The 27,909-nt window shown below is 39.0% G+C and overlaps 2 protein-coding genes across 2 annotated transcripts in view; one reads left to right on the top strand and one right to left on the bottom strand.

Moving 5' to 3' along the window:
* The first annotated feature begins 1,401 nt into the window (after nucleotides 1–1,401).
* rfk (riboflavin kinase) lies at nucleotides 1,402–7,720 on the top strand. The gene is made up of 5 exons (XM_044195536.1): nucleotides 1,402–1,764; nucleotides 1,859–1,981; nucleotides 3,241–3,392; nucleotides 4,952–5,054; nucleotides 5,274–7,720. The coding sequence occupies exons 2-5, from the start codon at nucleotides 1,900–1,902 to the stop codon at nucleotides 5,444–5,446; spliced, it is 510 nt and encodes a 169-aa protein (XP_044051471.1). The 5' UTR covers nucleotides 1,402–1,764; nucleotides 1,859–1,899; the 3' UTR covers nucleotides 5,447–7,720.
* A 1,103-nt stretch (nucleotides 7,721–8,823) lies between these two features.
* Nucleotides 8,824–27,909, bottom strand: part of pcsk5b (proprotein convertase subtilisin/kexin type 5b) — a 78,526-nt gene continuing 59,440 nt past the window's right edge. Inside the window, exons 21-37 of the mRNA XM_044197637.1 lie at nucleotides 25,839–25,941; nucleotides 25,067–25,203; nucleotides 22,741–22,941; nucleotides 20,809–20,877; nucleotides 16,437–16,497; nucleotides 16,198–16,343; nucleotides 15,653–15,859; nucleotides 15,136–15,219; nucleotides 14,706–14,892; nucleotides 14,395–14,609; nucleotides 13,437–13,679; nucleotides 13,090–13,323; nucleotides 12,786–12,966; nucleotides 12,492–12,709; nucleotides 11,212–11,312; nucleotides 10,829–11,039; nucleotides 8,824–10,358 (exon numbers count right to left, since the gene is read on the bottom strand). Coding sequence (XP_044053572.1) covers nucleotides 9,943–10,358; nucleotides 10,829–11,039; nucleotides 11,212–11,312; nucleotides 12,492–12,709; nucleotides 12,786–12,966; nucleotides 13,090–13,323; nucleotides 13,437–13,679; nucleotides 14,395–14,609; nucleotides 14,706–14,892; nucleotides 15,136–15,219; nucleotides 15,653–15,859; nucleotides 16,198–16,343; nucleotides 16,437–16,497; nucleotides 20,809–20,877; nucleotides 22,741–22,941; nucleotides 25,067–25,203; nucleotides 25,839–25,941 — 3,014 coding nt within the window. The 3' untranslated portion in view covers nucleotides 8,824–9,942. The remainder of the gene's footprint in view (nucleotides 10,359–10,828; nucleotides 11,040–11,211; nucleotides 11,313–12,491; nucleotides 12,710–12,785; nucleotides 12,967–13,089; nucleotides 13,324–13,436; nucleotides 13,680–14,394; nucleotides 14,610–14,705; nucleotides 14,893–15,135; nucleotides 15,220–15,652; nucleotides 15,860–16,197; nucleotides 16,344–16,436; nucleotides 16,498–20,808; nucleotides 20,878–22,740; nucleotides 22,942–25,066; nucleotides 25,204–25,838; nucleotides 25,942–27,909) is intronic.

Here is a 27,909-nt window from a genome sequence, read left to right as displayed (position 1 = left end):
TGATTAGGACCTTTATGTGTGAATGCACAGTATGAATATAAGGTAGAGACCAGAATAATTGCTGCTCAGGTAAATACTTCCGAAGGTTTCACACGTCACTTCAGCACCTATTTCTACCTCTATATGCAACCATATTGTATGAAAATAACAATACTGAAGGTAATGCTGCTATTACGTTTTATTGACATATCAACTGTGCTTCATACTCTATATGAAGTCAAACCCAAGACCTGACTTTTGTTAGAGAGACGAACGCATAAAGCGGGATTATGAAGTCAGGTGGACAGAAAAAAACAGTAACATTCACTAAACACACACCAAACCTCTAGTATAGTTTGAGGATAAGGTTTTCTGTTTTTCCGGACTCATGCTGCAGCCCTGCCTGAATCATTTGATATGGTAAAAGAATTTTATGGAAAAAACATCGTTATGCATTTAATCCACTTATTTGCCTATTTATTGCTGCTCTAAAGGGAATGATTTATACAGAACTTTAATGCCAGATTGAATTACTGTGGGGTTTTCAAAGTCAGCAATACATCTTTAAATTAATATTTGATTGTTTAAGGATCTCTCTATTTCTTTCTTGTATGTCCTTAAGATTTAAATGTATTTTTTCAGGCTGAAATAATGTAAAAGTTTACGTCTGAAATAATACTGGTAATATCTAATACTACTATTAGATACTAGACACTATTTTCCGTTAAAATGACTTAAACGAAGGAACAATTTAAAATATTTTAATCGACTAATTTAGCTATATCATAATCTGATCTGAAAAAGACTATATATGAGTACAGGTCCGAGGATATATATATATATATATATATATATATATATATATATATATATATATATATATATATATATATATGTATATATATTCTTTTATTTACAGGTGGACAGTCTGTCTGGGCCATGGTTTGGGGTGCTTGGGAAAGGATAGTCCTCATGTCGCCCTCTTGTGGTTTGATTCAAACGCCAAAGGAAGCTACCAACACACCTGACAGTTAAGATGGGCTTTGTATATCCACAGGTAGGCAAGGCTAAGTTAAAAGCAATCGGTGATTATAATTTGCCAAATTGTGGGCTCATAAAGAATGAGATCACATTTAATTAAAAATGAAACACAGTAAATGTATCGTGGTGTATGTTTGTAGGTGGAATCCTCAAAGTAGACTAAACTATGTTAAGTATTTTCAAATTGGGTTCAGAATATTTTGATGTTCATGTATACGTGGATTCCCACCGTGGAAAACCAACATTTCGGTTTTTCGAGTATCAAAACATCCAGCTGAAAATGTCGTAGTATTTCCCTAGATGGGTCATTGAATGCTTCATTTATAATTGCTATATTTCCTACAACGCTGGAAGGCAACATTCGACTCTCTCGGCCCGCTTTGGTCACGCGGTCAATGACATCAGCAGAAGCGTTACGCAGATGTGTACAACACATGTAACAACCGGCTCTCTGTGAGCATCAGGGCTTAATTTTCACCATCTTACTGCGAGTGGACCTAAGTGAAACCGGGGGTGTCATCTTTTGAATACTGTACAACCAGCGCCTTTGGATAAAACCATTTTAGCAAGAGGGTTCCCTTTGATGAAGCTAACAGTAGTTAGCTTAGCTAGCATATCTGGTGAACTTTTACCATCGCTGCTCAGTGAGTAACATTCAACTGTATCCAACTCGACCAAGCCAGCCAGGCAGGTGAAACTATAGCTAAATACAAATTAGTGATACGGACTTTGATCTCTGCAAAGGTAAGATTTCAGTTTTGCCAGCTGTCAAAGAGCTGCTAGCCAACAGAGTAGTGCTGGCTGAGTGAGTCAGTCCGACTTCCTTTTGTCGTTCGAGGTCATTCTGTAGCGTCTGTAGCTGTTTGTGGGAAAGTAGTCATGAAGAGCCTTCCGTACTTCTGCCGGGGAGAGGTCATTCGAGGCTTCGGGAGAGGCAGCAAAGAACTGGGAATTCCCACAGGTGAGTTCATAATGTGCTATTAATCTGTATGAGTTTTTCAGTAACCTATAACGTAGTTTATGTAGATAACGTTAGGCCAGAATGGGTATTGTTAACGCAGAGCCAGAGAACCAGAGTGACGTTGGATAATTAACATTGGCAGTCTGTGGTTATGAACTAAATGTCCGTCAGCCTTTCATAGATGATTTGGCAGATACCTGATCAACGTTACTGTTCATTCATACTGCTTGCTGGCTACCAGCCTCACTCTGAACAGCAGTGACGACACGTTTTTATGCAACGAGCGCGCATCGTTTCTTTGACTGCGGTAAATGTGAGTAGAGGAGCGGAACTTGACTGATGATAAAAGCGCTGTTATTTACCGAAACGATAGCTATTATGTAATGATGGCTGTTTCCAGAAATGCGTAGTAACGTCATTTCTTAATCAAAGTGAACGGACGAAAATTTGCAAATGAATGTTGAATAAGTTAATCACCTGACGTGGTCACCTATCATCCGGTGTCAAATCTATTGAAAAGCAAATCTGAACCTTGTAATGATAAATTTTATATTCTCTTTATTACCCTGACATTTTCTCTCAGAAAGGACATGCAGCATTTAAGACATTTTGTAGGTGGAATCTTCAACTTAGACTAAACTATGTTAAGTCTTTTCAAATTGGGTTCAGAATATTTTGACTCAAGTACTGATATTGAGACACAGTGTACATTAACAACCATCATTGAGACACAAGATCCTAAAACACAAAGTTTGGTTTTTTTTCCAGAAAATTGTCAAACCATATGGTAAGTTGCCAGAACTCCCTTTTTGCAATTACTGCATATCAAGGGGTTATAAGAGACACTTAATGAAGATCCCCTTTTAAAGAGAGACAGGTAGCTTGATTTATCCCAAAACACAGAAATTCATTGAATATAAGGAACATATAAGTACATTCTTAAGCAAATAATGTAATTTTTTACAGAGGAGGTTAGTGTCTGACCATGCCTAACCAAACAATGGGAACTGTTACAAAGTCAGTTCTAACTATATGATAGAGCATTGTGTGGATTAATATCTAGCCTTGTTTATCTCAACAACCAGTTCTCTAAATAGATAGTGTTCTTTGGTTTAAAAAAAAAAAAAGATGTCTTCATCTGCTTTGAAGTGCCACTGAGCAAGACATTAACTTCATTTCAGGACGACTGGTTCTCTGGCTGACCTTACATGCTATCCTTTTCTTCTGACTCTTCCTCCCTTTCTCTGTCCCATCTCCAGCCAACTTCCCAGACTCAGTGGTGGACAATCTTCCAGCAGATATCAGCACAGGGATCTACTATGGCTGGGCCTGCGTCGGTAAAGGTGATGTCTACAAAATGGTGATGAGCATTGGCTGGAACCCTTACTACAAAAATACCAAGAAGTCCATGGTCAGTACGAGAAAAGTGGCATTCACCGCAAACTGCTTGGTGTTTTAGTCTGTGTCAGATGTCAGATAGTCTTTGATAATACAGGGTTTAAAGGCAGAGATGGTATGGTCACAAGCCCTCCTCTTCCTCCACATCTTTGGCTGGAAATCAAATTACCCACAGGGACAAAAGAATATTTGAATTGGGGGTGAATAACTGCTCATTGAAGTTATTTTACACAGGGCTACACACATGAACATCTTGTCCTAAATGAATGTATGCATTCATTAAAGAATAAATGATCAGTGGACATGGTTTCATTAATGATCGCATGTGAATGCTCGTTGCAGAATGTTAAAAGGACTGTTTTTTGTCAGTGTCATGGTTTGTCTCATTTGATACTATAGTTTACTGGGAAGAGAAATATTTCTGCATTTCTTTTCCCAGTAAAGTATTGTACTGGGAGAGACATGGTTACTTGGTTTTCAGGAATATCAAACAGGTTTCAAACGTTTCCTATTATTGTAGTTAGTTTCCACCATGATTCAGGAAAAATAGATAAAAATGTCAAAGGTCATTTATAACGTCATACAAAATGGACTCATGTTTAAACACTCATTTGATTATATTTGTTGGCTTTACTGACTTTAAGAGATGTTTTGGTGCTAACATTGCCAGGGGTCTGGGTGTCACACTGAATTGGTCTTTCATTGTCCCTCTGGAGTCAAACAGAGAAAGATGTTGGAACAAATTCAATTAAATAGTTTTAATTTCTTATGACTCTTGGGAACAACTTAAGCTTTGCAACATGAGGTGAAAGACTTTATTCATCTTAGCAATGCTGTGGGAAAACCCCACAAAATATTGCGAATAGCATTTTTTGTGTCTGGTGAAAACTGTTGAGCTATCAGAGTGTAGCGAACCGGGAAAGTCCTTGTCATGTCCTCAGTGTTAAATCGAAATTGCAGAAATTGGCATCAAGCATAGCAATGGGACAATAATCAATATTATAATACAACTGATGAAAAATACAATTGTTAGTATAATTTAAAAATAATTCCTCTGTCATTAATGCACACATATAAGACAGGGTTAAATCTGAGGTATGGAGATTGGTTGCTTTCAATTATTATTATTTTTATTATTATTATCATTATTATTATTATTATTATTAATTAATACCCTTTTATCTTGATAATTATTTAAGAGAATAGTGGCTAAAGTCTACAATGAAACACATTTAGACCCATTTCTTAAGTAAAGTAAAAGCACTTATTGGAAGTGAGGTTACAAATTTTGTGTTTTTAATAGTGTTTTGCGCAAAGTTTTTAGTCCTTAAAAAATGTCTTAATGCTGTTTTCAACATGATCATCTTTTTTAATTATTAAAACAGTGTTGTATACTTCATTCACACTCCATATACAGCCATTTGTCAGCATTTATTTTGCAACTCTATAATTTTATAATGTCAGATGCATAAGAGGGCTCAATGTAAGCCATTCTAATACATTCTGGTTTGATAACACAAGAGATGCAGTACATTACATTTGACAGGTGCAATCCTCTTTTTGTTTTTTTAGGAGACCCATGTGATTCACACATTCAAAGAGGACTTTTATGGGGAGATTCTCAGTGTTGTCATGGTGGGCTACATCCGTCCAGAGAGAAGCTACGACTCACTTGGTACGACACGCGCGCGCGCGCACACACACACACATACACACACAAGCTCCTATCTTTGTATGTCTGGTCTCAAAGATCTGAGTTTTCCCATGCCTCCAGATTTGATCTTACTATTTTTCCTCTTTACCTACCATTTCTTATACACTCTTTATTCTTCTTTTTGCACCTCTCTCACACACTCACTGTGTCTTCTCTGACTTCATATACTGTCCCTAACAGAAGCCCTCATTACGGCCATCAACGACGACATTGAGGAGGCCAAGGTCAAGCTGGAACTCCCAGAGCATCTCAAACTGAGAGACGACAACTTCCTCACTGGCGCTCCCAGCTTGTCTTCAGCCACGCCCCCCACCACCGCATCCACATCACAGACTATTATGAATGGTCACTGACAGCTGGCTGTGACTGCAGCACTTTGTGTGCACACACACACACACACAAACACACCCCAGAACAACACAGGCGTGTTGAAACGTGTAAAATGCACAGCCTCATTCTGAGATCTCGTTCCCTGTCGCCATGGCTGCACATGGACATAATCACAACCAATCTTTTTTCTTTTTTTCTTTTTTTTTGGTTGTATTTTTCTTTTACTTTGTCAACGTGTCTGTATTTAAAGAGCTGGTTAACTTCCTGTATGGGTTTGTTGCAGACAGCCAATCACTTAATACATGGTGTTTATTTGTACATATCTGCACCAGATTGCCTCATCTAACAGCATAACTGTGTATGAAGCTCTTGGGTCTCCCTCGTCTTGCTGTGTATTTGGAGTCATTTTATGTGAGAAGGTACCTAAAGAAAATACAGATTTTTGGGATGAAGGTGACCACAAAATACAAACAACCTGTATATAAAGAATGACACAAATAGACCATAAACTCAACGCTGTGAACCCTGTCTAGCCAAGGTTGAAAACAGTTATTTATTCCTTTTCTGTTGCAATTTGTTTCTGTGTCAGATGGTTAGACAAAAGGTCTGGGCATTATTATCTGTGACAAAAATACTGGTTGCACCATCAGATGACTTTATGCAACAATGTGGCTAAATGCAAGGCATCCGTGTGAAGACAAGGAGATTCAATTATGAAATTATGTAAATATAATGGTAAAGGGTATCCTTGCTCTCTCCTTTCATTTTCCTCTTGAGAAAATGTCTTACGTCTTGTCTTTTGTGACACAGACCCTCTACTGTTTATCACTGCCCTAAAAATGAATGACCCTATTACATTGGACCAGAGATTGGATTTGGGGTCTTTGATGCATTATGCAGAACAACTCTTAGTGCTTGTAGACAGGTTATTTATTAAATGAATTGTGTACAAAAACGTGTTTTAAGGATAAGCTTTTAAAATAATTTCAACATAAAAGCCATCTGGATTTGAGTGATACTGCCTTTCCCTTTTTAGCCCCTTTGCTCAATTGAGAATTGTAGATGAATTGTAGACGATCCGGGGAACATTAAGGCTGAATAAGCAAGTTCTTATGCAGATCAGTTAAGTTTTTGCATTTTTTCACTGCAGCTTGCCTGATGGTCAGACCTACAGTCCGCCAGTCTCTGAGTTTGTTACAGATAGTAAAACATTGATAGGTGAGATGAGATGAAGAAGTATAAGGTCCACAGCTCCTGTTCCCTGCTCTGATATTTACAAAGGGCAACAATCTTTGAAGTGTATGAAGGCCACTTTATACCATAAAAAGGTGAAAGTATGATCATGCAGATGTCTGAACAGAAAAACTTACAATACAAATAATATTCTTATCTATATAACAGTTTTTTTATTTAATGGGGTCATTAAACATTTGAACAAATATCTTAAACTACTGACTAAACCCTGTAAGAGAAGTAGCACTTAACTTTGTTTTTTTTTTAGGTGTGTGTGTGCTTGCACCTGTTTAGCTTTTACAAAGAAAGTTTCTGACAGAACTAAGTGTGTAAAGTTCTTTGGACCCCTGTAAATAATTGTTTTAAAAGAATGAAATATATGAGTCTAGCTATGTGACTGTGATGTGATGGTTTTAAGTTTGTATTGTATTTTAGTTTATTATTAAAGTGTTATTTAGGGACTAAAATATATGACTGCAATTTATGAATGTTGACATGTATCATGCAACATTAGCTATGACCCTTCCTCATGTTGCTGTTTTTCCAGGTACCTTCTCAGTCTGGTAGTTTTTGTATATTTCCTTTTAATCGGTTTAGTTTCTTTACTGACAGGGAAATAGGGTTCAAGTTTCTAAAAGCTTGAAAATGGTCTGCATTAAGTCCAACTAATAGAATGAAAAAATACAGGAAGCAGTACTTCACTGTAATTATGTTGACAAATGTACTGCTATATACAGCTTTTATTTTATTATAAATGATACATTATCCATTATATTCATCCCCTAAAGTACTTGATGTACAAAATAAATCTCACTGTAACTTTGAATTGTAATGTGCTGATTCTTTAGACCAGTCAAAGAGGGAAGTTTTCATAACAATAACACTTTTGACCCCACTGCATTGCTGTATTAGGGTCAAATGTTTTCCAAGGCCAATTTGTTATAATTATTTATTCTAGTTTACACAGGGACCAGGGTTACTGCGTGTAGGTAAAGGTTCAACATGTCTTTTATGTTTTCATTCTTGTGTTATATATAATTTAATCAAATAAATAGTTTAATCAAGCCTTTTTGATTTTTTTGGCAGCCAAGGGATCCTATGGGACTCTGATATCATTGGCTGATATCTGCATGAATGTTGTTATTGTCCTAATATCAGCGTGCGCGTGTAAATGTGCACAGATATAAACATAGTTATATTTCAATAATTTCTTAATTACAAATTAGAGAAAATAATTAACAACAGGAGACATTCTCCCCTGTTGTTTGCCCCTTAAAACGACCATGCCATCAAATACTAAAGGTTAAGCAAATCCCTGTAAAATTGCTTTACAGGATCCCCTATGAATCCTGTACTCCTAAGGGTCACATTTTCTGTAAATGTCATATTTTCAGCACAAGCAGAGAGGAAGTGGATATTGAGAATAAACCAGATTTCCCTTAATTTCATAATGCATCTGGTCTGAAAATCATGTTTATTATATCTATACATTTTAAATTAAAAGTCAAACAGTCACAACGGGTATGTGAATATGTTTGTAGGTAAGTGTCACCGCAACTACAGTCTGAGCGTTTTAGATGGTTTTACATGTTAAGACTCAGGGAGTCAATGTGTGTGAAGGAGGTACAGTGCAGATGTCCCTGAGCCAATGTTGTGTCTATTTGTTGAGTGTAGTATGAGATAAGACACTGGACTCAATCTGTTCTGCTAGAGACTCAGGGTAAAGGTTATATTATTAAAAGCCAACTTAACACTGATGTTAGGTAAGTTTGATATAGCATGAAAATTATTTAACAACAGTGCTTAAGCGGCTAAGTAATTAAAACAACTGGGAAGCTTAAAAGCTGTCTTTTGGTAATAAGTTAGGATTTATCGCTAGAGGGTTCTCATTTTCAATTTGTGTGAGAATACTGAATATTAAATAGACCGGTTATGTTTGTTGCCCTTTTATGCAGCATGGACAACAATGGAAATGTGATCTTATAATAACCCCTTGTGATACAGTAAAATTAAGACCACACTCAACATAGGCTCCAAAATGAATTGTATTAATTTTAAATTAGTATACACTAATTCAGCTTTCTTACATAACACAAATCCCCTTCAACTCTCCTCTGTACAACAGCACATTTGTAGGTTAATCCATAACACAAATGTTCATCAAGACTCCAACTCAAAATCCAACTTTATTATGAAACAATCATTCACAGCACATTTCACCTCAACAAAGTACAGAGAAAAATCCTAATTATTTACTCTTCACACTTTTCGGTAAGTGGGTCGCATCGCAGACCTGTTATTATCTCAGGGAGTCAGCAATATGAGCCAGATGCACAACCGTGAAGTCAAAACATTAGAGTATAAAAGTCTTGATAAATCACTTCTCCTGAAACTTTCTGCCGTGTTTCAAGAAGAAATCTGGACAAGTGCACAGACATGCAGATGCCAGCATTTCACTGTGGCCTAAACAAGAGGAAACCCCTGAGAAAAGATTTTCCTCTCTGTGTAAACTAACCTGAAAAAATCCAAACAGTACCACACAGCGTTACAGATCAGATTGTGCTTCAATGTACATTTTTACTTTGAATTTTGAGGTGACTCCTGCAGTGCGATACACAGTCCAGTTTACAAATTAAACAAAGCCACAGTATAACACAGCGAGTACTGACAGTAATATTACAACAGTGATTAATAAGTGCTTTAACCCAGCAGCCATATCTAACGTCTCGGATGACATTTGCAATGACTTAATAATCAAACTGAATTTAATGACCTAAGCAGACTAACTTTACACTGGCACTAGTAATTTATTTAATTGTATATTTATTGGACCAGATCTTCTCAGTGCTGTGCAAACTGATAGTTTTGTTTTCAGATTTGTATGTATGTCAAATATGTACCTGAATATACCACGTGTATGTGAGTTGTGATACCACTTTTTTCAGCCTTAAAGCTAGGGGAAAAAATAGTTTAAGAACATTTAACTCTCTAAGGTCCCCTTTTGTTGCAGCCAAACACGGCCATGAAGGTTAACAAGTTTGACATGATCAAAAATGTCCCTTGACAAGAGAAAAAATAATCATAGTTTATTGGATAGATAGGAAAAAAACAGTGCAAATATGATCAGAAAATGTAACTGTGTGCTGTGAATCCAACCTACTGTTGTTTTTAAGACAAACATGACAAACACTTTCCAAACGAGAAACAAATTCCACAACATGTTTAGACTGCAATGATATGTAAGGAAGAGCTACTTCTTCCCAGTTAGGTCTTTTGTGCTTTCTTTTCATCTGTACGAGTAGCTCTCATCATCGTACTCTAGCTCAATCTCATCTTCATCCAAGAGTCCATACTTGAACTTACGATACACCGTCCCATCTTGTCCCATGTACACAATATCATCATCATCGTCTTCCTCATCATCCTCACATTCAATGATTCGGTCGCTGTACTCCCCAAATGAAGAGTTGGTGGGTTGTGAGGCAGTACTTCGACTGGTGTCCAGTTTCTCATAGCCTCCAGCTTTGGTTTTGGGTGCGATGGCAAGTGATTTAGATCGAGCATTGAGGAAGAGGAAGACCCCTCCGCCCACAGAGAGGATAAGTAGAACACAGGCAGTGACAAAGAGTTTGACGGTGCTGCCTTGAGTCTCTAAATCCTCAGCTTCCCTCATCACAAAGTTGACACCCAGGATGCACTCCTCTGAGAAAAAGGAGATGGAGCAGACCATTAGGTTGCATTAGACAACAGTAATCTGTATACTGGGTTTATTTCTGCTGAATCCCTGTCTAGCATGAGTATGTTTTACAAGACTTTTGTTCCAATGAAATGCAATCTTGTCTGTGATGGTCAGAGGCCAAGAAAGCTTGGAAAATGTCTTGTAATAGGTACATGTATACCATCATTCTAAAATCCTGGAAACCCCTATTTGGCAGGAAGATGATACTCATGTCTACAAGGTGGGAAAGCTATCAATTAGATAAATTATACATGGCAACCATTACAAATGAAAGATGCCCTGAAAGAATGAGACTGTTGACACATACACACACATATAAACACTATTTTCCTGGAAGAAGTCTAAATATAGTATGTACAGAACAAGAATTTGAATTGACAAGTCGACACAAGAGGCCTCAGTGATCTGAGTTCCAGTGTGGGTTCTTATTTACCTTGTGAGGCCTTGCAGTCACAGCACTCCCTCGGTAATGGTTTATCATCGTGGCGTGTCTCATTTCCACAGCAGGACAAGCAGCGGCCATCATCAGACAGGATCTGGAATGTGGGGCACACTGTGCAGTTCCACATGCTGGGACCTCGGCAGTCAATGCAGGACGGGTCACACGCCTTGCAGTTGGGCTCATCGCTGTCGGACTCAGAGCCCTGGAGCAACAGAACAATTTGTTACACTGCAGACTCAGTGTCACTTTCACAAAGTCTATCTCCAAATACTGCTCCATGACTTACAGAGCAGCCTTGCCAAACTGCAGCTATAGTATGTTATTAATTTTTTCATGAGGCAAAAACACTCTTTGTAAAGGAAACTGTCTGTCACCTGTGAAGCAGCGTAGAAGCTTAGGAGACACTGGGAGTTACAGATGCCACCCATAAAATTGTAGCCTTCATAACAGGACTGACAGGCCAGAGCGCCTTTATCTGGAAGGAGACAGAGAGATAGCACACAATAGGAAATAGTATCAAATGTCATCACATGGCTAAACAGCAGTTTCCAAATGAAAAGCTTATCCAAAGGCACAGCAGAAGTATGTCATGGCTTGGGGGGCTATGATAAATAAGACATTTATTATAATAGTACTGTGACACATATACTTATTTGAGAATATATGTAGAGATGTGATGAGAAATATTTTTATTCTGGGGTGTCCTGGTAGCCTACGGGTTTAAGAAGCTGACCATGTAATTGCATTGTCCCAGGTCTGAATCCAGCCAGGGACCTGATTTTGTTACCTGTCGTCCCTCTCTCTTTCTCCCCTTATTATCTGTCAGCTCTCAACTGTACTCTCCAACAAAAAGGAAAAAATACTTCTACTTTATTTTTGTTTACTCTTTACCCTTGTACAGTGTTCCCAAAATGTATCACTACAAAAAATATTAGAATGGGCATTAATTATTGTTAAAATTTAAGAAGAAGCCTAATGAAGAACTGCTCTGCTAGTTTGATGCTTATTTGGCATCAATATCCTGAGCTACGATGTTCACTTGTGACAAATCTGTTGCTTGATTTTATGTTGTTTTTTTTCTTAAACTCATTCTAATCAAAACTCAAGACTGGAAGCCTTGTCATTTGCATTTCAAAAGGCCGGAAACAACAGGCAACCCTCAGTCACAACCAATGGAGGAAAAAATGCTGCTACTGAAGTTTGTTTCATTTAACCAAATTTCATCAAACCCGATGAGCCAGTTTAATAGTGCCAGGAATTATTACAGTATTATACAGTATTAATAAGTATACAGTCTGTTGTGATGGGAAATGTCTTCAAGACAGGAATAATCTCTCCTGATAAACAATGGCAGCAAATAAAACTTTAATGTAAAACCTCGCCTCAAAGTCCCGTCACTATTGATGAGACATTTGCCTGTGGTTATCTCAGAAGCAGTGACACTGTGGTGTGGTGCTGGCACCGATGCATGCTGCGTCCCATATTCTCCCAGCTCAGAGCTATTTTCAAAGTTTGCTTCACTTGCTTTCTGTGCGTGTCTTCTAACCAGCAAAAATATCAAATCATTGTGCTCAATAATGTGTAATCACACAAAAACACAGCCCTAAAAAAGAACAACACATGGCAGAAATAAGCCATGACAGGCCTCCTTTACCACTGCAAGTCTTGCAGGTGGGGTGACACTTGTGACAGGTCTTGGACCAGCTGTCTTGGTAGTAGCTTGGAGGGCAGCTCTGCAGGCACTGCCCCCACTGCCTCAGGTAGACGTAGTCCTCCCGACAGCTCAGACAGTTTCTGTTACCATGACCCCAACACTGGCTACAGGAGGGGTCACATCGCTCGCAAACCATGGCAGTGGTGTTGCCAAAGTGACTGAAAAGGAGAGAGGATGTTTAGTTTATGATGTTCTTTGATGAGGAGACTTTGTGTGTCTGTGTGTTCTTCTAACCTCTCTGAACAGATTTCAACGCAGCTGCTTCCCTGCTTGAAGAATCCAGGTTTACAGGTGACACACTGCACACTGTGACGACCAGCACACGACTTACAGCTGAAGTGACAGCGCTCACACACACGCTCGTCTGTGTCCTCGGCATAGTAACCCACAGGACACTCCTGCACGCATGTGCTGTCTGATGGACACAGAAACAAAGTTACTTTTTTAAAAGGAGAGGTCTCCTTTTGGTTGATAAGAAGCATAACATTTACTACGGGGTAACCAAAAATATTTTCTGCTAATTATTTCGATAACTTACTCAGTAGGAAGTGTGGCTCGTTGCAGCTGAGGCAGTGGTCTTTGCCTGGCCCAGAACAGCGATGGCAGAGTTTGTGACACTGTTGGCACTCCCCATTCTGGTCCATGTATAAGCGCAGAGAGCACTGACTGAACCACACACAGTGTCCGCTGGCATCTTTACGCCTGTTGGTATCGCAGCTGAGGCAGGATGAGGGCTCATGGCCTGAGCAGGTCAGACATGACCTGTCACAATCTGGGAAAATTAAAAGCGATGAGTCAACAAATAAATCCTGTAATGATGGAGTACAATTTTTAGTTTATCTTATTTTAATTTGCATGATCTAAATAAACTTCCACCTTCCCTACCTCTACATTCATTGGTAGTTTCATCATAGTAAGCGTTGGAGGGACACTGAGGCAGACACTCTCCGTTGTAACGGACAGCTTTCGGGTTGCGACACACATGACAGTCATCAAAGCCCGGTCCATCACATGAGGCACAATCAGTATGGCAACGTACACACTCCTGTTGCTTCTCGCTGGCAAAGTAGCCATCAGGACAATCATCCACACACTTACCAGCATGGAGGAAGTAATACTGGGCACACTCTGGGAGAGAGAGAAAGAAAGAGTAATGATAAGAACGGCAAAACAGTGTAGTTTACATCGTTTGCAAAAAAACTGAAATATAGACCAGTGACTAAAAAATATTAATATTCCAAACTGGACTATTCCAATTACTGTTATAACCTATGAGGAGTCGTTTAAAAAAAATGTTTGATTTAATTGCTTACTTGAGGGTATCCCTTAAGCTCTTATAAGCTATTTAATGGGAATTGTTATTCAACAGACTTATATGTATAAGTATTAAAATTCAATTCAATTTCTTTTGCAGAAAAGACCACATTTTTCACTCATGCAGCCCAATAACATGACTAGTTGTGATTTCCAAAACAAAAGCAAGGATGGATTTATACACACACACACAAATGCAACTCTTAACTCTTTGTGGTGCACGTTTGAATTTTTTCAAATCTCTCCTTCATTCCCTCAGTCAGTCCTCACTTGCTATACTGGCTTGTTCTTCTTATCCGGTTTTCACTTCTATAACAAGATGCAGTCATGAATAAAAAAGCCTGTTCACGTTTATCCTCAGTGATAATCATACAACTGCCACTAACTTAATCAAAGAAAATCATCTTCCTCCTCCTCTCTTCTGCTACTTCAGCACTAAACTAAGTCACTTTTCAAAACAAGACCTCTGTTAATTCCTCCTCTCCATGTATTCCCATCTACCCTTCACTGCTCCACCCAGCATACTTACTCTTACACAGGCCATCTTGATTGCACTCTCTACAGTGAGCTGGACAGTGAAGGCATTCTGTCTTGGTGGCATAATAGCCCTCTAGACAGTGTGACCTGCAGGAGTGGTCCAGCAGCAAGTGCGGTCTCTCACAGCTCAGACAGAAAGAGGAATTTCCCTGGCAGGATGTACACTCTGAGGCACACGGCTGGCATACACCACCTTTAGGAAACCCTCTGGGAAAGAGGCAGAGGGAGGAGAGAATGAGGTAGCACTGATGTATTATGATGATGCATGTTCATGTGCAAGAAATTAGAAAACAAGACAAGCACCTCTGACACTCTGCCACACACACGCCACTGTGCAGGTAAAGCCTACTGCGACAGCGCTGGCACTGCTGGTTGTCCTGACACATGAGACAACCTTCCGAGCAGTCTTCACACTGGCTGGACGCCTTGTTGGCAAACGTACCAGATGGACAACGAGACATGCAGGTCTGTCGAGCAGTCAAAAAATGACCTGAAGACAGAAAGACAAATCACAACACTGATAAAAGAAAAAGAGTAAAGGACACAAAGGTTGTCAGTGGTCAACAACTTTTTTAAATTTAAGGTAGATTCTTTGTCATCCTTTCTCATACTGCCTGCTAAAGAAAAAACATGTACTTTGATTGCAAGTTTGCCTAAAACTAAATCCAAGACAAGCCCACTAAACATGTATTTCAGAAGCTCAGTCTTTTAGTTTCAGACAGCAAATGTTTACCTGAGTAGCAGCTGCTGCAGTCCTCCCTCCCTGCAGCAGAACAAGTCTTACAGGAGGAGTAGCACAGCTCACATTCGCCCTTACCTGATGGTAAACAGCAAACAGAAACCACGACAAAATATGTATTCATGAATGACATGGAAGAGAGGAAGAAATGAGATTGGACGACCCTCATAAAATTGAATACTAACTGGAAGCATGAGAGATGGGATGAAAAATACACTAGAGGATGTGTTACTGAGTTCCTAACGATAGATATAAAAATATATTTCACTGCAACATCCTTAAGTAGCAGTAGTTGACAGCAGGACTTCCAGTTTAATTTGGGGTTGATGGTTACGAGAGGAAAGCTGTAGAAAATCAGCCTCACATTTTAGCAGAGCCATGCTTCAGTTGAATCAATTATTTAGTTTTCTTGAAGCATAGGAAATTAATTTATATCCACCCAAAACAAAAGATTAGAGGTGGGTAATGTTGACAACATTTAGTACCGAGGTAAAATTAACATTTGCCGTACTGTTTCTGAAATGTTTGTCAGGGCAGGAAGCAAACTGTCTGCCCTCTAAACACTCCCCGTTCTTCAGCGTGAATCCGTCCTTGCAGGAGTCACAGTCGTCATATCGTGGCCCTCCGCAGGTGTGACAGGCGCGGTGACAAGGCTCACAGTCCTGGCTCTCCTCATCCACAAAGAAACCTTCCTTACAGTGATCCACACACTCTCCCTCTGGACACACAAATACACTATATTTATAAAGAAATGATTTGTCATCTCTGAGACTTTTACTGTGATCTAAATTACAGTATTAAAAAATCTAAATCAGATGCAGATCACAGTTTCCCCAGAAATGTCTCTAAATGGAATGGTTAAAATTTTTGAAAACAGTACATTGTACAGTGTCAGTGACATTGAAATTACTATTTCTGGTGAAGTGTCTCCTCAGGGGACAGTGCCCCACCCTGTCTACCATATCTAAAAGATACTGAGTCACATATTCTGGCCCCAGGAGTTTATCAGCTGATATTCACACCATAAATTATAATGGTAAATGGTTCAAATGTTACCAAAGACATAGAATCCATCTTTACACCAGTAGCACTGGGACTGGTCACAGATTTCACATAGTTTGTCTTCACACGGAGCACACACCATGTTGTCATCCACACTGTAGGTCTGATCTGGACAGGACTTATGACAGTCTGTGCCTAACCTGACAGACAGACAGAAAGACGGATAGTATCAATATGAGGACATATGAATATGGCGGTGTAACTCAATGAAACTCCCAATTGAAGAGACTTACTGGTAGTAACCATCTTCACATTTGAGGCAAACAGTTCCCCGCGCCTGTTCTCCTGAATCCTCTGTGGTGAAGAGCAGAATTTAAAACGAATCATTGAAAACAGATCAGGCAAACTGTGAATTCTGGACTTACTGAAATAGCTCTGTTTGCAATCTCAAAGCAAGACAAAAAAGACTACTAGATCAGCATTAGTATTGTTGTTGTAGCAGTCCTTGTTTTACTACTGCCAGATTTCAGGGATTTGTTCCCCTATTTCTCCATATTGAAAAAGGTAAGAATAACAAAATAATAAGATACTATCACCGTGGTGGTAAGTATTAGTGGTTGGCTGTTTATGCAGTTAAAATGTGGAAATAAAATCCCATTTTATATCCCATCTACCATGCACCCAAAGGCAGCACTGTGATTTCTTTAAACCCACTTTCCTTTAACACCAGCAGGAGGCACTCTGACAACATTCAATAAATGTGTTCAGTTCACTGTAGAATTGAATGGACCTCTCTGAGTGTGATCAATGTAGAACTAGCAAACAAACCTAACCCAGAACCCTTCAAACAAATGTCAAAGAGTCTCTACAGGCATTTCAGTTCACATCTATAATGCCTGTTAGTTTCTCTCATCTTCAAGAAGTCAGAAGTCAGATGCTGCTGCTCTGTTGTACTGTGTAGTAGATGTTGTGTGTGTGTGTGTGTGTGTGTGTGTGTGTGTGTGTGTGTGTGTGTGTGTGTGTGTGTGTGTGTGTGTGTGTGTGTGTGTACTGTCTGTTCAGCTTGCACTGCAGGTGTACTTTTGCTGAACGATACAAAAACAAGCATAATGTGAGTGACAGGTTATGTAAAACACTGAGTTTTGCTGTTTATGTGTTTTTTTGTTTTTGGAGACCAGGGAACATATGCAGAGGATAATAATAAGTAATTCAAGTGCGTGTGAGAGACTGTTTTTGTACACACACCAAAGGAGAAAGTTCATATTCCTTCCTTCCAAACTAATTAATTCCTGCTGTCAATCAAAACCATCCAACTGGTAACTGAGGAAGAGCAACGCTGTCATCCCTCAGTCCAACAGTGTCAAAACATCTCCAAGGACAGAGGGAGCGAGAAGGGGGGCAAGACAAAGAGAAAGAAAGGATCAGGCAGGAAGCATAGAGAGGGAGGGTAAAGGAGAGAGAGAAGGAGGATGAGAAAGAGATGGAAATAACTACTAAAAAAGCCTCTTCTGCAGACTTTCCCTTGGGACATTCATCCTCTCCAGAAAAGCCTCCATTGACCCCCACACCCCATTCCTCAGTCTCCTTTCAGCACCCACAACTTAACACTGCACTGGTTTACACTTCAATGCGGTCGACAAGCCACTACCTGTGAAAGCAATTACTCATACAGAGAGAGACTGGGAGAAAGGAAAGGTGGGAGGGACAGAGGAGCCGGAAATCATGCCTTCAGGCTGTGTCTATGTGAAGAGAGAAAATAGCGCCCGCATAAATATTAACCATGCAAGCCAGGGGAGGGGGTATTTCAACAGAATTTAAACTGGCATACACATCCTGAAGTATGCACTTGTGGAATGTGCAAGCACTCATACACACACATTTACAGTCTACATGCACTCGCAAGCTACATATTACACGAGCGCTTACACACATGATATACATGCACACAATCACACATTAAAGTGATTAGCACTCAGACTCAGTAAAAAGAGGTGATGTGTAGTCAGGAGTGGGGATGGATGAACTTACTATCACCTAAAGTCATCACTTCAGTGGGAGAAACTGACATGGTGTGTTTATCAAGAGGTGTTTGCGAAATGGATTGCTGATTGAGGAAAAGAGAATATAATGAAGCAAAACATTCATGAGAAAGACAGCTTTTTTCAAGCACAGAAATTAGCTACACAGCATCAAAACACTGGAGGTGAGATGAGCTTCAGGGTGCCAACAGCCTCTGAGCAGCAGGAGTCCAGCTCCACAGTAAAGGAGCTGTAGGATTACTGCTTTCCTGAAGCCTAGTATGACTAGTAAAGCTCACTCAATAGTAGTTCAAATTGAAACAAAATAAATCATGGTGCATTGCGCAGTCTGTGTAAATCATCTTATCTTGAACAATGATAGTCAAAAAAGCATCATCAATGAAATGAAAACCATCTTGAGATGTTGTAAGCGAAGGAATGAAAGAAGTAAGGGATAGACACCCAGGGAGGAGGACTGCTGATGTTCAGAGAAAAACTTTGAGCTCACAGACTGATTAGAGATGTGTCAGCAGCAGTGCCCTGTAACAGAGGAAGCCATGTGCCAAGAAGGGCTAAGATAATGAAGGTTTTTAATCTCAGGTAAAAGACATCTTTTGGTGATTTTGCCAGCCTGATCTTATCATTGGGCTTCAAAAGACATGTGCATCACTGCCTTTCCCTAAGATACACAGAGCCAATACAGATTCAAAACATGACTAATCCAATTATAAAATATTTTCAAACCCTTATTCCATGATTAAGGAGTATAGTATGCAGAGGATTAATGGGTATAATACTGATGATGAGTTAAAAAGAAGTACTGAAGTAATTTGATGGGGGAGATAGGGCTCAGCTACTGCATCTTATCACACACTGTCAGGCTGCCGAGCTGCACATTACAAACTAACACACAAACACACACACAGCTCATTTACTAGCTTGTAAGACTTACAAGTATAAGTCTTAAATGTATAGTTCACCCATAATGAAACTAAAACCCAAACCTCAAGTGCAAATGTTTGGCTTCAGAAGAAATTTTGGGGTGTTTTGTTGCCTTTTTGCAACCAATAACTTGCTGGTGCAGTGTTTTCATAAACATGCCTAAATAGATAATCATAACATTTTGGGGAGAACTTTTCTTTTTAATGCATGTTTTAGTCCTAACCTACTAATCTACAATCCTAATTTTAATTTAAGAACTACACCAAAATCCTAACCCCAAAGTAGCCCCACAAAAAAGTGGGGGGCATCCAAAACTGCCTCAGATCCCAAAACAGTCTTCACATTACTGTAAATGTCTAAAACTGGCAGTCATAAGCTTAGAAATACAGGATGACACATAGTGTAAGCATGCACACATATTATGCCAGTCTCAGACACTATACATTCTGTTTCATCTTCACTTTAGCACATAGCATCAGGTCACAGGGCCAATCATCTCAAATCTCTAATCTGCTGACTGACTTGTTTAGCTTGCAGAATTGTGATTATTAAGAGTGGCTGGGTGCTAGGGAGGCTGTGGTGGGGTGAGAGTGAAGAAAGATATTCCACCCAGAATGCATAATGACATAATAACAGCCCGTCTCCACCTCAGCACAATAACAACTTTCTATGGTATGTCGGTAACCATCTCTGGGAGAAGGAAGTGCTCTCGTCCTTATGTGGCTTGTACTGACAGGGAGAGGTGTAAGAGTGCATGGAATGAGATTTAGGGAGGACTCATAATGCATGGTTTACTCAATACGTTTTCACATTTCACAGTGTTGAGGGGAAAAAAACAACAAATCTTATTCAAAACACCATTCAGAAAAAGAAAATTTTAGCCTCCTGTTTTGCTGTAGACAAAGGTATGTTGATTTTCTATATTTATTAACAACATGGAGGGAATCAGCAGTGGAAGGACAAATACCATTACCGGCAGCATTCACCCAGGACTGGAAAATCTATTTTTTTTTAACCCTTTATGGGATACATAATATCTGTCTGACATAAATTAGATTTCAGGCAGTTTTCCTTGTAGAAAAGATAATCAACATCAGTCCTGCAAAAAGTGAGTAATACTAATGTGGCATCTTCCAATGGGGTAAGGTGTCTGATAATTAAGGAAATCTGTAGTTAAGTTCTAGGAGATGGTCTATGTTTGTCTAAATGACTTCCCTAATAAATTAGGCTTATTGGAATAAACAAAATGTTCATTCATTAGAGTTCATGCAGAACACCTTATATTTTAATAACTTAGCTCAGTTGTTGGGGCTCATTTAAGTGAATTTATGATGATAACTGCAGTGATAGAGAGCCTACAGCAAAGAGTGAGGTACAACAACTGTCAGTGGCAGCATCATTAGTAAATTCCAAACACATTTAGTACAGTAAAGTCCTCCTTTATTAAATGTCATGTTGTGTTTACAAGCTTTCCCGACATCGCACTGTATCTCACTCCTGAGAACTGAAATGATAAAAGTCTTCAACTGTGAAAACAGTAAAAGTGGAGCAGTCACTTTGATGGCCAGATCTCGTGGTGTGCCAAGCAGCTACAGTATACAGCTGGTGCTGAAGCTACAGTGCACTTGGTTTTATATCTACAATTTGATCGATGAAGAAGGTGAAGGAGAAAGTGGTGAGTGAGAAAAAGAGGTGGTCTACTTACTGCGTTCACATTGCTTGCAGCCCTCATCACAGGGGAGACACTCCTCATTCTCTGCATCTGTAACCTCACCTGATGAAAACAGCAGATAAAATAGTGGATTCAAATATACATAAGACATAAGAAAATGGCGATGACATATAGAAGATGAAAAAAAGACTCCAGCAACTGCAGATTTCAATTCAAAATGTTATATGTCCATTTTGTGTAAAGTATTTTTAGTTTATGTTAATTGCTCAATATTGGATGACACAGTTGTTTAAAATAAGGTTCGGTTGTAGAGAAAAATAAATTATATTTAAAGCTACTTTCAAGCCTGCACATTTTTTTGTTTGTCACAACAAATGCCATTTTTTAAGTGGAGTACATACATGACAATCAAATTACTACCTGTCTCATAAATGACCATTGTAATGTTATTTTTTTTGTCATCAATCAATAAGAAGGTGCTGCTTTATTGGTGCTTGTCTTATTTTAGAATTACACACTTTGCCATCTTTTTACACTTTTACCAAAATTATAGCTTCATTTTACATTGTTTATATGTGAACTTTTTTATTTATGTCACACCAATCAATGCGGTGTCATTGCTCTGTCTGTGATGCCAACAAAGGATGAAAGAGAAGAGAAAAACTTCCACATTGACATGCACATTTGTCAGTTGTGTCAAACAAGCACAAATGACAGAGTTCAAGCTGTGTATGGGGCCTGCTGAGACCTGCCTGCCACATATGATAAGAATTTCGTCTCATCCTCCCTCTCATACACTTTATATCCTCACATAAAAACCCTCATAATTACTCTACCTCTCTCTCACATTCAGTGTAGTGAAGTTGTAACTCCCCACCTCCACCTATCTTATCTCAAATATCTCAAAAAACATCTCAACTCAGTCAAAACATTTCAGCTCTTTCTCAATCCTCCTTTGGCTGGCATTCACGTTTGATCACATATGATGCCATAAAGTGCAATGTGTTCATCTTTCACAATCTCTCAGAGGATAAAAATAAATTCTGCAGATGTTCTTTGGTTGAACAAATTAAGAACAGAAAGTAGAAGCAAGAACACATCGGCACCAGGCAGGCCTAGCTACATGAACTTAGTAAAGACTGTATTTGTCTGGTGGGACATTTTCATTTGAATATTTTCTTTGTTTCATACAGTATTTCTCTAAAGCAATAGATATCATGTAATATCGATGCACAGTGTTTTTATATTTCTGTCATGGTGTTTATGCTTTGTTGAATAGAGTTTCATGGCCATATGTTTTTCCTCTGCTGATATGCAGATTCCTTCATTGCTATACTAAATATCAAAAGCGCAATAGAAAATGACCTGAATCACCTCATGGACATGTAGCATTATTAATGAAACTTCCTGAACCTTCAAAAGCCCACTGATTAATTTATGAAATATTACTGTTATCTTCATGAGCTTAAAATTCCTCCTCTGAATTGCACTTTTTTCATACCTGACACTGAAATCCAAATGCTTTTAGTAACACAGTGTACTAGTTCAAAGAAGCCAGTCCAAAGAATAGTTTCCTTTTCTTTTTAAATTAAATTAATCTTTTAAATCTATAAAATTGTGCCTCAGAACCCTGTGAGTTGCCATATTTTCTTTTGGCATATTTTGCATTTGAATTTTAATACTTTAAAATGAGGTCACTGTGCTACGTGTGTGTTCCCTGAGTTGACGTTTGCCAAATTCAGCCCAGCTCTGTGACAGTGGTGCTGAACAACAGTGGCAGCTATTATAAAATCCATGAAATTATAAAATAACAATTGTGAGATGTAAATGACATATTTTTTTAATCATGCTTATTTTTCAAAGTGGTGACCACTGTAGAGTTCACTTATTCAGCATTTCTACTGCAGATTTAACAGAGTGCTTTTCATAGTGACATCCGTAAATGAGCATGTAACAAAGTCTCACCTGCACTGCACTCCAATGGGACACACTGGCCATTTCTGAGCTTGTGTCCTGGACTGCAGTGGAGGCAGTGATCTGCTGCTGTACAGATGATGCAGTCGACAGGACAGGGTTCACACCGTCTTCTTGCAGAGTGGAAGAACCCCTCTGGACAGACCTCCCTACACTGATTCTGAAAGAGGTATCTGACCACCTCAAACTTATCTAGATGGAGCAAGAAAAGAAAAGGAAATATGTGTGGGAAATGCTCTGAGGCACAAGAACATAGAGTGCTAATGCTAACAGGTATGCAGACATACTCACACATGGCATCATCAAAACACAGGTTGGTTTGTCTCTAATTCATCATATATGAACATTGAATGGTAACACATTTACATCATACACAACATTTTTACTGCAGTTTTTAGAAAGCCACTATATGGATGTTTTGGTATAAGCACATTTGGCACAATCACTTCACAAATTAAGAGTCCAGGGTTTCCATCTCGCTTACGTGAACTTGTCTTTTTTGGATCATTTATTTATTTGCACGTGACTGGCAGTACATAAGCTGATAGGCCAGAGGTGATCGATTTCATTCAGGCTTATCCTTGGTAGCCCAACAAACACTTTTTCTGTGTGTTTTCTGTCTGAATTTGTGAAGCCTAAAAAGTTTTTGATATTGCACATCTTGAAATCACTGGAAATTGAAATGAGGAGAATTCAAACTACATAAATTGTGATACATGGTTGTCAAAGTCAAATATTTCAATGCTATAAATGTAGTGATACATAAACTGTTCCGTAGTGGTTAAATTTCACAATTAGGTATTCAGTTGCTCATAAGATTCAAATCCTTAATGAATGAAAGGTCTGAATGAAACAAAAACTTCTGTACTAGTGTGTGTGACTGTAATTTCATGCATATGTGGGCTTGTGTGTGTGTGTGTCTGTGTATATCAGTGTTTTGAAATGGACATGTTAATATTTTTGATTAGTCATCTCTTTTCTTGTCTTGATCTCTTTCCTTGGTCCCTGTTACACTCCCTTCTCCATCTCGAGACAGCAGGGGTGTAAATTACTCAAAGGTCAGTATCAAAAATTGTCTGCTCAGGATGCATCAGTATGAGTGTGTGTGTGTGTGTGTGTGTGTGTGTGTGTGTGTGTGTGTTGGGGGGGGACTGGCCAAGATAAGATAGGTTGTTTTGAGAGAGAAATGACACGGGAAGAGACAGATGGAGGGTCTCTTCATGTTATTATTGTTATGTCTCATTGAGCCTCAGACAGACCTGCAATTAAATGGAACCACATTTGCAAACACAGTCTGACAAACTTGCCGGCTAATTGAGAGTGTGTGTGTGTGTGTGTGCATGTGTGTGTGTGTGTGTGTGTGTGTGTGTGTGTGTGTGTGTGTGTGTGTGTGTGTGTGTGTGTGTGTGAAGGGGAAATCTGGTGTTAATCTTCTCCTTGGCTGTCTGGTATCTTAAAGTGTGTGTGTAGGTGGGTGTGTGTGTAACAGAATCTCCCCAGTGTAAATACATTCATTCTGACAGCCATAATACTGTCTGTGACACTGTGATAAACACAGTTATTACTACCATCTTCAAGTTGATATTTCTTCAGCTGTGAGCCTCTAATGACGTCCGGGTTTTATCATAACGATTGTTTTCACACTGATGAAAAAGGTTAGGTTTTTTTATGGACTTTGGATTGGCTGCACAGGATCCTACGATCATAAAACTTATCAGAAGGTAAGACTTTGAAAGGAAGCAAAAGTAGCCATCAAATCCAGACACAGCTTGTCCTTTAACTGAGCTAAAACCTGAGAGATTTGCAATGACCTCTGCATGAGGATACAATGAACAAATGACTGATTCCCCCTTTTAACACATCTATCAGTAGGCCTTGGCTAAATTACTGCTTTAATTAGATTCATTTACTTTTAGAGAATTGATTGGTGGAGTCTGGCACAAATGAGCCTTGGCTTGATCCATGTGATGTTACAAAAACGCATGCTTTCACTTTCCAGTCACAGCTAGATAGATAGGTTTTTAAGTGAACACCAGTGCACTTCTGCAAAAAGCTACCTGTGACACTTCAAAGGCTAAGAGCATGCAGGTTTTATATGGTGAGAAAGGAAAAGAGGGAATTGTTAAAATATATAAGATTGTATTTATGGTTTTATTTGCACTGGTGCAGAGACTGCCTGTCAGTTAAAGTAATGCAATTTTGATTTACACTATGAGAAATATAGAATGTCAAGGTTTTTTAGTTGAATGTGCATTTCATTATCAAACAAGGTAGGAAAAAATCATCAGCGTGGTTTTCAAAACCCGTGTTAGTGTACCTCTGTCACAGCTGGTGCAGTTGTCAGGTCCCTCATCAGTGCACTCGTGGCAGGTGTGGTGACAGAGATGGCACTGCCTCCCCATGGCATAACGCCCCTTCTGACAGCGAATGTCGCAGCGTCCATCATCAAAGAACCTGCAAGTGGTTCACAAAGAACATGCAAAATCAGCATCAGCCACTGTAAATAATATACATTTTTACAGAGCAACACTTTGTTGCACTTTGTTTTTCCTTTGAAATAAGAAGCAATACAAACTGACCAAAAAAAACAAAACAAAAAAAACATAAGTTTTAGCTATTTACTTAGCTGAATACAATATTTCTCAACTCCAAAATCTCCATTTGTTAAAGCAGAATCACTAATGTTAGAATAGACTTGAAAAAGCCATTCAATTGCAGTAACAAGAGTTCTTGTAATGAGCTACTTTCTATATCTGTATTTAAGGTTGTTTGAACTGTCTACAACACTAACATTTAACATCACTAGTGAGTAACACAGTGTCTGTAGTGCTTCTATATATGATACACTGTACATATAAGACAAATAAGACTACAGTCGTACGGATTTCACAGCTGAAATGGTTTAATCTGAACCTGCTGAGAGTTTTTGGTCATTGAGGGGCTACCATGTTTAGACCAATGCCAGCTTTTAGTTCATCACTTTTTGACAATATGTGGGTTGGTTGGATTGGAATACAGCAAGTGTACCTCCTCAGCAGTATTACTTTGTATCTTTTGAATACAGATGTTTGTACATCAGTGGTTCTCACCTTGTTGGAGGGCAGCTCGTGCAGTCCTCTCTCTCCGGACCCATGCACTGCAGACAGGTAGCATCACACAGGTGGCACTTTCCATGTCCACTCAAGTACTCTCCTGCAGGCAGAGAGCAACAGTGAACAATGACCTCACATCTGCCTCATGTCGTTTGTAGAACAATTTTTCCAAGAAAAAACTACATTTTTAATTTCATTTTATAATTATGTACTTTGGTTGCTTCGTACTTTTTTTAGAATTTGTTTACCAGCTTTGTTATGTGTTTTCTTACTTCTCTTTTTGAGTGACTTGAGTTGATGGTGTGATGTGTCCTAGTTGCACCAATTATAACCAACAGTCAGTTGTTATTGTTTTCATTTCATTGAAGCTCATTATCCTCTGGCTTCTGACATCTCCTGCACAATAAAAGTTATATCTCTTTTTGTTGTCGCATTCTCTTTGTCTTGTTTTTACATTATGTGCAAATACATTTCACAGGTTTAAAAACCTCTTTGAAAACATCAAGTTTCAAAATGTCAGTCTCAGGCGTACTTTCTAATTGCTGAGTGCTTTCACTGTAAATAGAGATACGATTTGGATCTGAGGTATTTTTTGGCCCCTTGTGAGCTTGAAGACAAGGTGAAGATCCCCAAAACAACTCAAGACTTTTTAAACAAACACAGATTACGACTATTTTTATCGTAAGCATAAAGTTACAAAACCTCTAATCTACAGATAGCAGAAATCTACTTTGAAAAGTAAACGGATATAGCCACAACAAAAACTGTCCTACGTTTTTAGCACTGCTGCCACTGCTGCTCCTGCATGAGTTCAAACCCTTTGTGTGTGGAGTTTGTGTGGAGTCTTCATCTTTGTGTGGATTCCTGCCACAGTCCAAATACATGCAATTTAGGTGAATTGGAAACTAAGTTATACATGACTGTATTTGTCCGGTGCATCCTGCCTCTCACTCTGACTGGAGACTTTGTCAGACCTTGAACAGGACAAGGTGATGAGAGGGTTGGAAAATACTTCTTTGTGTTTTACAAAACTAGATTTGAGCTTAAGACTTAAGCCATTCTGTAAGTAAAATTTTTAATGACCTGTATTAGTGACCAGGTAATGGCAACATCAGCAGGTCTTGGGCTTAGCTACTTGAAGGAGAATTGAGCTTGCTGATTAGAGCGGAGATGCCACAGAAGCATCTACCATATCATACCTGCCATCACAGATTCAGATTCCAACCTGCCTGATGAGTTGAATAGATTTTACTGCAGGTTTGACACCAGCTTGGTCCCACTGCCTTATTCTCCTTCCTCATCTGATCCTGCTATGCCTCCATTTTTAATTACTGAACCTCCTGCATAGGCAAAACAGTAGAAAGGCTGCAGCCCCTGACTTAAATCTCAGCCTTCACCCTGAAATGGAGTACAGATGGGCTTGCCCCAATTCTAACTCTGTTTTAATTGTTCCTGTGCCTAAAAAATCTAACCCAAACTGCCTGAATGATTACAGACCTTAAAATCTATTATTGAAGGGCTTGAGTGCCTGGTTTGCAGTCACTTGTCCAGTGTTGTCCTTGAACCCTATCAGTTTGCATATAGGGCAAATAGGTCTGACGATGATGCAGTGTCATTATGTTTGCACTCAGTTCTTCAACACCTTGAGGCATCTGTTACTTATGCAAGAGTTCTGTTTGTTGATTACAGCTCAGCATTTAAAATACGATTCTACCATCCAGGCTGTATGATAAACTTCCCCAACTGGGAGTCCAAGCATCTCTGCGTCAGTGGATCTTGGAAGCAGGTGGCCAAAGTTAATAACAAGTTCTCCAAGTCTCTGGTTATTAACACTGGTGCCTCACAGGGATGCATTTTGTCTCCACTGTTATACTCACTTTACACAAATGACTGTATTTCACACTCCCAGTCTGTTAAGTTGTCTATGTTTTGGTAGGACTAATTCTAGCAAAAATGAAAAATAACATAAATAAGGTTTCATTCCTGGTGGACTGGTGTGCAGCCAACAACTTGGAGTTGAATGTTTCTAAAACAAAAGAAGTAGTGGTGGTGGTCGATTTCCGTAAGA

The sequence above is a fragment of the Siniperca chuatsi genome, linkage group LG5 (genome assembly GCF_020085105.1).
Source record: "Siniperca chuatsi isolate FFG_IHB_CAS linkage group LG5, ASM2008510v1, whole genome shotgun sequence".
NCBI classification, from domain to species: domain Eukaryota; kingdom Metazoa; phylum Chordata; class Actinopteri; order Centrarchiformes; family Sinipercidae; genus Siniperca; species Siniperca chuatsi.
The sequence above is the reverse complement of the archived record's forward strand: the minus strand, read 5'-3'. Positions and strand labels throughout refer to the sequence as shown.